We start from the raw sequence: 11915 nt of genomic DNA on the forward strand, positions 1-11915 counted from the left end.
CATAGCATATACGTCTAAGAATTTTGTATAAATCTGAAAATGGAGGACCTGCAAAGAATTGGAAGGTTTGCTTACTTTATCTTTTTTGTGAGCTCCTAGACAGAATGGGATTGTAATTGCAATTTTGTTTTGTCTTTTGTTACCGTTGTTCACCCTGAGAAACTACTGGAAAGAGCGACTCAGCAACTAGCAGAGGAAGTTGAGGTAAACTCAGACTGTGTGAAGACATAGGCTGCAACATTTACATAACGGTTGATGTAAGCGCCATCATGGTATTTGTCTGTATCTCAACTGTGTACTGTATACAGTCTTTCATTCCTGTTCGTTCTCTCTCTCTCTCTCTTTTTTTTAGAGTCAGGGGTGACCGCATTGGGATCTCAGCAGGTAAAGCTCTGGTTAGGCCCCAACATATTTCTCCCCGTGACAAATGGCATTCGAGGGCTGGACCAACGAAGGGCACCTTGTGGGGGGGCTGTGGGATGAGGTAGTAGTTTGTATAGTTTAGGATCACACCAGATCTGGGAGATAACTATACAGTCTACTGTCTTTCCTACGGCCGCCATGTAACAAACAAACAAACAAACAAACAAACAAGGCTGACTTCAGTCCACAGCTGACCATAGGAAAAAAAAGAAAGAAGGAAGAAATCCGAAAGCTGGACTTTTTGCAAACCTCTAGCCTGTGTTTGTGTACTTATGTGACTGCTCAGTGTAGTAACTGTATTGCTGTGAAGCTTAATGGGTTTCAATATTTTTTATGGCTTTGCTGTGCTGAGGTAGTAAGTTGTGTTGTTGGGGATTTGATTTGATTCGCCCCCCTTACTGGAGATAACTATACAGCTTACTGCCTTCCATAGCAGAGCATCTTTGCCTCAGCAAGTACAAATTACCATGATTTATTCTCCCTTCACTCTCAAAGATGTACCTTTTGATTTGGCATAACCTTAATGTCTTCTGAAGCACAGTTGAATGATGCCCAAGATGTCCCCTTGTTTGCAAATAATAAATAAAACAACATGTAATGTCTGCCGTTTGTCCTGATTGAGATTGCACAGTTCACATATTATTTATATTATTCAATGTAGTTCAGTATATTATTTATTCATATATTGTAATGACCGCCATGAGTCTTGTATGTATGTGAGAAAATCATTTGAATACTTGATAAATACACTGTTGAGTAAGTATGCACAAGTTGGAAACATCAGAAGAAGAGCATGAAGTTGTTGCCCTAGGTGACCTTTTGTGTCATTAGTTATTTCAATCCTGATTGGATGAACTTTCCATCAATCTTTCGCATTGGAGTCAATGACCAGAGGGGGCGTTTTACATAGCAGGATTTCCATTGGTTAAGCACTTGCGGTAGGTTCAGTGCTACACCAGTAATCTTACCAATCGACGCAAGTGACTTGACGTTAGCGTGTGAACATGGCGAACATCAGGAGTGTCAAGGTGAGCCCGGTAGTTTACAAATTGTAGAAACCTATAAACGTCGAAGAAACTATATGTATGAGCCAACCACAGTAACATATGCCGTTGTGATTTGATCTTGTTTAAGAACGCTGTATTTGACATGTTGAAACAATAAGTTGGCTAACGTTATCCAACTGATGTTAGCATCAGTACCTTGCAGTTAGCCAGAGATCAACTTTTATTCACTGCAGGAAGGCTTTCACGGTGAATAAAATGTATAATAAGAGCTTAATTGGCCGCTGACCTATGTTTGCACGTATTAGATGAACTTGGCATGACGACACTTGTCATTACTTAGATATAGCGCTGGTAATGGACTAGCTCATGTGATATGGAATGTACAGCCAGCTATGGACTTGCCTGGCGTAATGTGTTTAATGCCAAATAGGTTTTTGGAGCTAACTAGCTAGTTGGCTAACAATGGAAAGAGGAATCTCATCTCATCAGTGAACATTGTATGAAAGAAATATTTAACTTACTGACGATTTTTGTGTAATATTAACTCCACTCCAACTAGGCCTGCAACTGCATCACAAAAAGTTTGCATACTTATTAATCAGCTTCAGAGACTTAAAACGGTGCAAGTGATGAATGTCCTTGTATCTGACAGGGCATGGTTGGACTGGTCACCGGAGGGGCCTCTGGTTTGGGCCGGGCCACCGTGGAACGTCTGATAAGTCAAGGGGCTAGCGCAGTGATCCTGGATCTGCCTGGTTCGGACGGACACAACCTGGCCACTAGTCTTGGCGACCGATGTGCCTTTGCCCCAGCTGATGTAAGTGTCATTGATGATACGACAGTAGAAACTTTGTGGTCGTCTGCCTCTCCGTCTATTTGTCTGTTTGCCTCCGTCTATTTGTCTGTCTGATACGGATTACAAGATTTGTGGCCCTAGATGTACGTTTTTCTTGGTGCTAGCGCCCCCTGAAGTGGGGTAGAGTCAAACGCACTTTTTGGGCAATAGCTCAAACAGTTTTGCCAAAAATTATGAAACAACCTTTAATTTTTCTCATTCTCAAGAGGGGTTCATTTTTTGTCATTATCATAACGTTCAGTGAAATAATCAGCACAGATCTTATATCCTCACAGAAGCCAGAAAATAATTATGTTTTGACAGTGTTTGCTGGATTAACACTTCATGTTAGCCACTGCTCCCTTCAGAGCATGTGGTTCATTGCCTGATTACTAGACATGTCTTCAATTAAGATGCCCTCCAGTGTGTCCTTGACTATAACCTTGTGCAACGCAGGTTACGTCGGAGTCAGATGTGCGTGCTGCCGTGTCCCTGGCTCGCGAGAAGTTTGGTCGTCTTGATTTGGCCGTAAACTGTGCTGGTATCGCTGTTGCCGTGAAGACGTACAACTTCAAAAAGGACATTCCACACAGCCTGGAGGACTTCACGCGCGTCATTACTGTGAGTTGCTTTCCGTGGATCATTTCTGTTCCATGTGTGTTTGTATTCGATGCATTGCTCAGTCATGTTTGAGAAGGAATCATGTTATTTCTCTGGACCTTAAATGTGGACTGTTTGCATACGCTTGTGCTTTAGACTCGTTCCTGTTTCCAAGAATATTGCTGCCGGTTCACATTTCTGTTCCTAAAAGGCTGTGGTGTGTGTCTATATTGAATCATTCCATTGTCTTAGGTGAACATAGCTGGTACCTTTAATGTTATTCGACTGGCTGCTGGTGAAATGGGGAAAAATGAGCCGAGTGCTGATGGGCACCGAGGCTGCATAATCAACACAGCCAGCGTAGCTGCCTACGATGGACAGGTACGGTTCGGACATCGTTTACCTTTCCATTATCTCGGTTACGAAGTGTGCATAATATCTGTTTTGCTTTGGTGGAATGTGCTTGGTCGGATCAAACTGATACCTTATCTTGTGTGGGTTAGATATTCTCATGATCTGTTTACCTGATTTTCCCAGGTGGGCCAGGCTGCCTATTCTGCGTCCAAAGGTGGCATCGTGGGCATGACTCTACCCATCGCCCGTGACCTCGCCCCTATGGGGATCCGTGTGGTCACCATTGCTCCTGGTTAGTTTGACAGACATGATGTACATACGGCCTGTGTGAGAAAGTTAGAGGAAAAGTCCTTTGTTTTTAGGCGAGCTCGTAGGTACCATGTGTGCTTATGTGGTTCTTTTGGATCAATATGTTCGTACCTCAGCTATGCTGTGCAATAATAGAATAGAACTTTCACAGATGTGCTCAGTCATATTTACCATTGTGCGATCAGGCACTATCACTTGCTTCTTCTATTTTTTCTCTCTCTGGGTTTCATTGAAGTCATGACCTCATGTCTCTGCTCCCTGCCTGCAGGTCTGTTCTCCACGCCGCTGCTAGCTGGTTTGCCAGAGAAGGTGCAAAGCTTCCTGGCTCGTCAAGTGCCCTTCCCCTCCCGCCTGGGGGACCCTGCGGAGTTTGCGCACCTGGTGACGTCGATCACAGAGAACCCCATGCTCAACGGGGAGGTGATTCGTCTGGACGGCGCCATCCGCATGCAGCCCTAAGAGACCCTGGAGGAGGGAAAAGGAATCCCAGTCGCCAGGGGAAGCGTTTGTGTGGGTGTTTTATTTGAATGCGCGCGGTACATGAACGCTGTCAGAGACACGGATGCAGAAGTGTGAGGTGCTGGACCATTGTAAATAATAAATTCAACAAGTGGTATTAAAAAAGAAAAATCAGGCACTAGGACAGATGTACTGAAGCAGTGGTGGTTTGACTCTAATTCCTTTTTAAAACCACTTCTGCTCAGAATGCATTCAGAATGCATTATGTAGATACTGTATCGAAACACTCCATGTCTTGTGGGCATTTGACTGCGGTGTGCTGTGCTAATGTTCCTTCTGAAGATACGGGGTGTTTCATTTCTTGAAGTGCATTTACTTGACAATGAGTTTTAGTATTTGGTAACATAAAACTGTGTGTCTGTCCTCTGAATGTGGCTCGTTTGCTTCTCACTTTTTGTAAGAGTCGCATCGTAAAGGAAAACCTTATCAATTCACACCGCTGGGAATCAGGGACTGTCATGTGTGTGTGAAATGTGAAATAAAAGCAAAGATGAGATACCATTGACATGCTCTGAAGTGTTCATCTCGTGTTGTGAAGTGCACACTACACAATAGTTTTTTTTGTGCAGTTTTGATGAGTATTGAGACACCAGGATAGAACACCAAATATGTATCACAGTGAAAATTTGATTGGAGCATCATCTTCAAAGTTTAGTTTTTTTCCCCCTGTGTAAAAAATGTCAACCTGTGTTCCAATGTAAGCACTTATGGAAGGCCAGAGGCCATCAAGGACCTTAAATGAACAAAAAGCAAATCTCTTTCTTCCTGATTTTACAGAGAATAGAAAAAGAAAGGCTTGTAGCTTCATTAATATTATGCTAATGAAGTTTCCTAGTGAAACTTTCTCGCCTGCTAAGATGGCCTACTAACTTCCTCAATGCCTAATAATCTTTCAAATATATTTTGTAAAAATTACTAAATAGAGCAAATACCAAATAAAGCATCATCGTAATTATTTATTAAATGTAATAACTTAAATATGTTGCACTATTAGTAGGCTACTGACAGCGTGTATTTTGTGTTGCATTCTCCACAGGATGGCGCTAGTATCATATCAGATGCATATCAAAGGGAGGTGTTAGGCCTATTTTGTCAGCGTACGTAAATACACTGAACTATTGAGAGTTGAGCATGTTGAGAGAGAGACACGGACTGAATGACGCATGGACCAGTGGAGAGAGGCCAGAATAGGGCTAATATGGTCCCTCTTCCGGGGACTCGCCAGGAGCCTGGCAGCGCATTCTGGACCAGTTGTAGGCGGGACAGGGACGAGTGACTAATTCCAGTGTACAGGGAATTGCAATAGTCTAGCCAGGAGGATATGAAGGTGTGGATGACCTTCTCAAAATATTTGAATGACAGGTGTAGGTGAAACCGGGGTTGTTCTATTAGTTTACTTAAATCATAAAATGTAATAATCATTAAATTGAGTATTTAATATTTTATAATTAAATTACTAAAATAATGGGAAACTCTAGTTGTATGTTATCACAATACTAACATACTAGGACCCTGAGTAGGCTGCTGACCATCTTGGACAATGACCACCACCCACTTCTACACAGTACTCTCAACGGACAGAAGAGCACATTCAAATCAAATCAAATCAAATCAAACTTTATTTGTACGGCGCATTTCATACAAGGAAGTAACACAATGCGCCTCACAGTAGGAAAGAAAAGGGGGGGGGGGGGGGGGGGGGGTTACACTTGTATAAAACACACAGATTTTCAAGAGATAAATGAATAAAATAAAATAAACGTACTAACCGCACTGCCACCGTAAAGGACTACTCAGCACGGTCATCGTCAAACTAAGCTACTGGGGGGGGGGGGGGTTACAAACACTTGTAAAGAGACACAGATAAGTAAATAAATAAATAAATGTTACATTAATGTTAAATAAATACATTTTACAAGTTACAAAACACTTATAAAAAGACACAGATTTTGCCAGAGATAAATGAACAGGAAATTACGTACTAACCGCACTGGCACCATAAAGGACTGCTCAGCACAGTTATCGTCAAACTAAGAGACAGCTGCTGGGGGGGGGGGGGGTACAAATACTTGAAAAGAGACAGAAATAAGTAAATAAATAAATGTTCCATAAATGTTAAATACATTTTACAGTGAGTGATAAGCGAGATCAAAGAGGTATGTCTTAAGTGCATGTTTAAAGGTTTCAACCGTTTCGGCCATTCTTAGGTATTCTGGCAGAGTGTTCCAAAGGTTGGGGGCATAGAAACTAAAAGCTGCTTCCCCATGTCTCTTTGTCCTGGCTTTTGGAACTGTTAGAAGTTCAGTGCCGGAGGACCTCAGGGATCTACTGGGTGTATACCTTGAGAGCATGTCTGTTATATATTCAGGTGCATGACTATGGAGTGATTTATAGACTAGTAGGAGAACCTTGAAATCTATTCTAAAACTAACAGGTAGCCAGTGCAGTGATTTTAATACTGGTGTGATGTGCGCTCTCCGTCTTGTTTTAGTGAGGACTCGCGCTGCTGCATTCTGTATTGTTTGTAGTTGACTAATGGCTTTTTTTGGTAGACCAGACAAAAGCGAGTTACAGTAGTCTAGCCTGCTCGTGATAAACGCGTGCATCAGTCTTTCGGTGTCAGCCTGAGCGAGAAACGGTTGCACCTTAGCAATGTTTCTTAAGTGATAAAAAGATGTTTTAATTATATTTTTGATATGGGTTTCAAAATTGAGATCTGAGTCAAGTATGACGCCTAGGTTTCTGGCTTGGTGCTTGGTGTTAAGTGCTAGTGTTTTTAAGTGTGCAGTTAGTTTCTCTCTCTCGTTTTTTTCACCAATGACTAATACCTCTGTTTTATCTTGGTTTAGCTGGAGAAAGTTTTGTGACATCCATACATTTATATCAGAAATGCAATTTACCAAACAATCAATAGAGCTGTAGTTGTTGGGTGTTACAGAAATATAGAGCTGGGTGTCATCTGCATAGCTATGATAGTCGATGTTGTGCCTCCTAATTACACTACCAAGGGGTAGCATGTATAGACTGAAAAGTAAGGGCCCTAAAATGGATCCTTGAGGGACCCCACAGGTCATACAAATGTTTTTTGAGCTGTGGTCTCCGAGGGCGACAAAGTATTCCCGGCCAGTCAGATAGGTCCTAAACCAGTTTAGGACCGGACCAGTGAGGCCAACCCAATTTTCAAGTCTATCAATAAGGATATTGTGATCAACAGTATCAAAGGCTGCGCTCAGATCCAGAAGGGCCAAGACAGATAGTTTTTTGGAGTCAGCATTAATCCTGAGATCATTTACAACCTTGACTAATGCCGTTTCTGTGCTATGATTGGAGCGAAAACCAGATTGGAAGGTGTCAAATGCACAGTTAGCATCTAGGAAATTATTTAACTGTTTAAAGACAATTTTTTCCAGGATTTTGCTTAGAAAGGGAAGGTTAGAGATGGGTCTAAAATTGTTTAGAACTGAAGAGTCTAAATTGCTTTTCTTCAGGAGGGGTCTCACCAGGGCAGTTTTAAGTTCTGATGGGAAAATACCTGTAAGCAGGGAACAGTTTATAATGGCTAGAATGTCCTTCGACACAGAGTCAAAGATGGTCTTAAAAAATTTGGTGGGAAGGGGATCAAGAGGGCATGTAGACGGCTTCAGTTGTGACACTATTTTGCTCAGCATTTCTATATCAGCCAGTGCAAAAAAGCTCATACTGTTACAGCATGGTGGAAGGGGATCAGAAAACAAGACATTTGGAATTTCTTGAGCAATATTTTTCCTAATGTTCGTTATCTTATCTCTGAAGAATGCTGCAAATTCCTCACATTTGGAGGTGGAAAAGAGACTATCATCTACTTTAGGTGCAGGATTTATAAGGCTGTCTATTGTTGAAAAGAGGACCCTGGAATTGTTAGAATTTGTAGATATCAAATTAGAGAAATGATCCTTCCTAGCATTTCTTATTGCTTTATTAAAGACTGAAAGTTTATCCTTAAAGATATCAAGGTGGACCTGTAGCTTGGTCTTTCTCCATGTACGCTCAGACCTTCTGCAGGATCTCTTAAGTTTAATAATTTCCTCATTTCTCCATGGAGCTTTTTGTTTGGCTAAAACCTTTTTTTGTTTCAATGGTGCTACAGAGTCAAGTGCTGTCCTTAATTTTGTATTTAGAGTAGTTACTAGATCATTAACACATGATGGCCCCGTATCTGGGTTTTTTGCACTAGTTATGTTCATCATTACTTTGAAATTCTCAGCTGCTGCAGAGTTAAGATAGCGTTTCTTAATAAAACATTCAGCACTATTTCTAGCTTTAGGTACCAGTGCTGTAAAGAAAATACAAAAGTGGTCAGAAAGAGCAAGGTCACAGATAGACGATATAACAGTTGTAAGACCCTTTGTAATAACTAGATCAAGGGTGTGGCCACGGTTGTGAGTGGGTTCAGTGATGTGTTGTGTAAAGTCCATGGAATTCAAGAGATTCATAAAATCCCGGGCCTTTGAGTCGTTCCCATTATCAACATGTATGTTAAAATCACCAGTGATAATAATCTTATCGTAGTTTGTGTGTATAATGGAGAGTAGTTCTGAAAAGTCTGTTAGAAAAGTGGGACATTGCTTGGGTGGCCTATACACAGTTACTGTCAGAACAGGAGGCTGGCACTTTAGAACTATGGCATGATATTCAAATGAGGCAAAATCATCGAAGGAGATGCTCCTGCAGCACAGGGCATCCGTGGTTATGGTGGCTGTCCCGCCCCCTTTTTTACCTGTTCTAATGGACTGAAAAAAGCTATAATTGGGAGGGGATGCTTCAATAAGAGCTGCAGACCCATTTTTGTTTAGCCAGGTTTCTGTTAAAAACATACAGTCTAATTTACGTTCACATATAAGATCGTTAATGAGAAATGTTTTCCCTGATAGTGACCTAATATTTAGTATTGCCATTGAAATATTTTCTGGATATAGTGGCTCACAGGAAGGAGGAATATGCCGGGGTATAGATAGAATATTTGCTGGGCTTCTATTGTTTCTATTGTATCTATGGCCTTTGTTTTTAACTGTGCGTTGGGTAGAGATTAAAACTGGAATAGGATTATAGGCGCATGCCATAATATTATATGAAGCAGCCTGTTCTGAGGTAGTGGTGTCATATATTGCTCTGTAGAAAACATTGACAGATTCAGATTCATTTTCATAAACAGTGTTATTAGAGTTACTACCTGGGGGGCATGAGTCTGTGATGTTTTCTACAGGATGTCAGTGCCTTAGGGTGGTCTTCATGTTGTCCGACAGCAGACTGGCTCCGATCCGGTTCGGGTGGAGGCCATCATGCTTCAGCAGGCTGGGCCTCTCCCAGAACAGGTCAAAGTTGTTAACACAGTCAATGTCTAATGAAGCGCAGGTCGCTCGCAGCCAGGTGTGGAGGTTGAAAAGTCTTGACCATCTCTCAGCGCCTCTCCGGTAGGTAGGGAGAGGCCCAGAGATGACGATCCGTCTTCCTGTGTCCATGAGGGTAGTGAGGAGGGCTGTGAAGTCTGCCTTCAGGACTTCTGTCTGTCTTGCTCTGATGTCGTTTGTGCCCACATGTACAATTATGGTGCTGACCTTGGTGTAGCCGGCGAGGATGCTTGGGAGTCTACGTTGAATGTCACGGACCCTCGCTCCGGGGAAGCAGTGGACCTTGCAGGGACCGCTTGGTGAAGGGGGGATGTAGACATCTCTGATCATGGAGCTGCCAATGACAAGGGTGGAGGTTGTCATGTCAAGCGGGAGAAGCCGTCTAGGGGATGCTGACTGTGTTGAGGGCCCAGGATGGGAAGCAGGGCGGCGTGGGCGATGCTGGATGTCAGTGTGATGCCGTTGTTTCTCTGGAGCCGGTCTGCGGGGGCGTTGCAGGGCGGGCTGAGGAGGGGTGTCATCAAGCCCAGGGGGCTCCTCCTCATTCATCAGTGTGGTGTAGCGGTTTCCCAGTTTCAGGGGCTGGCCTGGCTCAGTGTGTCGTCCCGACCGCCTTCCATCACGCTTGCTTCTGCCAGCTGTTCTCCATGGCTGGTGAGGAGTGGAGTTCACCGGCAGGGTGGGCTTGGTCCCCACCAGTGGCCAGGGAGCAGTGGTGTGGTCTGGGTTTGTGTTCATGCAGGGCAGAGTGGAATCGAGATGTCCAGTGTGTGTGTGTGTGTGAAGAGGACCCACAGATACAATGGAGTCAATGAACTGCTCATCCAGCTTGATCTGGTAGAGGTTCGCTAACCTGACTTCTAGTTCTACTACCTTCTGTCTGAGCAGGAGGCAGGAGTCGCATCCAGGTGCACCACTGAGGGAAGGCATCGTGGCGATGTCAGATGAGAGGCAAAAACTTGAGTTTATGTGTTTTGTTTGCTACGATGTCGCGGTGAGGTAGTCAAACGTTAAGCTTTAGCTGGTGTTTGCTTGCTAGGCTTGCTAGCTGTTCAGAGTCAGAATGAGAACAGGTAGTGTTAATTTAATTTAGCGATCTATACAACTCCAAGCTCACAGGAAGAAGCAAAAACCTACTGTTTGTAGGATAAAATTCTTCTTCTGCCTTCTGTTAAAAGAACGACAGCGCCTTCCGCTAACCTGCGAGTTGGCAGTTAAATTAATTGTAGGTGTCTTTCACCGCAAAAAGTTTTTTCCCCTAAGGGTTACCTGGAGATTAAGATGATAGTCCAGCAGAGAAATTCTTAAATACCGATGATGAATCCGTCGATAAAGAACGAGAGTCGGGGGTTTAATCCAGTAGAGGTTAAATTCAGTAGAGGTTAAATCCAGCAGAGTTTGTTTTGTTTTTTGAAAACTTTTGAAGATGGCCTCAAATCCTGACGGGGCAGACTCCTGTCACTGTCACTCTCATCGGACAGGCTGTGGAAGTCCTTTGATCCCAGGGCCATACAGCTTTATAACGCCACGCAGAAGGGGAGGGGGAAGGAGATGGACTTCTCTGCATGAGTCTACCTCAGTCTCCCCTCCTCTTCTCATCTCATTATATTCCATCCCACTGAGTCAGTGTGTTTACATGATGGTATAATTCGAATCTTTGCTTAGTCGGACTATGCTTTCTTTCAAGGGTAGGTGCTATTATCCCAATATACATGGCAGTGAATAAATCGAATCATTGGCCGAAAGCATGTCATATCCGATACGATAGGTGGCGCTGTTTTCATTACAACTAGTGGTGATACAGCCATTTCCGCTTGACCTCTTCACCACTACCAACAACAACAGTTGATTGAGCATGAATCGCGTCTGTTCATCGGTCCAGAAATGCGTGTTGCCTCTTGGGTTGTCCATCGCGTTGTTTGTTTGTTTGTTTCTGCTGGGCCAACGTGTTTATAAGTTACATTATTCAAAGGTGAAAGATAAAAGGCGAGAGAAACGCATGCACATTCACACACACACGCGCGCAAATAATGGGTTACAGCCAAAACGCATTGCCCTTCTGCCAGTTGCATCAAATTGTTTTAGTACTTCTTCGCTGTCGATTTCCAAATCTGTGTGAATATTCATGAGAGCAAGTCCAGTCAGTCTTTTGTCAGTCATCGTACTTCGTAAGATATGTCTTAAGACGCCCCATTGTACTGAATGACCGCTCAGCAGACGCTGTGGAAACGGGCAAATGTGCCGAACTTTCCAGGGCTTGATAAAGCTCACTGCATTTGGGCTGTAGCTCATTTAGCTGTTTCCAGCTCTATATCTGCATCGTCAACGCTGGGCATTAGTTGTCCGTACTCCGATTTTATAGTTTCCCCATTGTAATAAATATGCATTCATGATATTTTTCTATGACCGAGTTTGACAGGTATTGGTCAGGTAATAGCCGAGTGACAGCTGATTTGCTTTCTGATTTGACAATACTTATTC

General features: G+C 43.1%; 1 protein-coding gene across 1 annotated transcript; it reads left to right on the plus strand.

Moving 5' to 3' along the window:
- The first annotated feature begins 673 nt into the window (after window positions 1–673).
- On the plus strand, window positions 674–4552 carry hsd17b10 (hydroxysteroid (17-beta) dehydrogenase 10). Its single transcript, XM_012820603.3, has 6 exons — window positions 674–1451; window positions 2083–2247; window positions 2722–2886; window positions 3118–3246; window positions 3403–3511; window positions 3797–4552. The coding sequence occupies exons 1-6, from the start codon at window positions 1428–1430 to the stop codon at window positions 3985–3987; spliced, it is 783 nt and encodes a 260-aa protein (XP_012676057.1). The 5' UTR covers window positions 674–1427; the 3' UTR covers window positions 3988–4552.
- Window positions 4553–11915: the final 7363 nt, after the last annotated feature.

The sequence above is a fragment of the Clupea harengus genome, chromosome 4 (assembly GCF_900700415.2).
Source record: "Clupea harengus chromosome 4, Ch_v2.0.2, whole genome shotgun sequence".
Taxonomy (NCBI): Eukaryota; Metazoa; Chordata; class Actinopteri; order Clupeiformes; family Clupeidae; genus Clupea; species Clupea harengus.

What these genes read in the sequence shown, in the direction of transcription:
- hsd17b10 (XM_012820603.3), top strand. Translation starts at nt 1,428, where the DNA reads ATGGCGAACATCAGGAGTGTCAAG. An exon ending in CGAACATCAGGAGTGTCAAG is followed by an intron (nt 1,452 to 2,082) that starts GTGAGCCCGGTA and finishes TGTATCTGACAG; the next exon opens with GGCATGGTTGGACTGGTCAC. An exon ending in TGTGGTCACCATTGCTCCTG is followed by an intron (nt 3,512 to 3,796) that starts GTTAGTTTGACA and finishes CCCTGCCTGCAG; the next exon opens with GTCTGTTCTCCACGCCGCTG.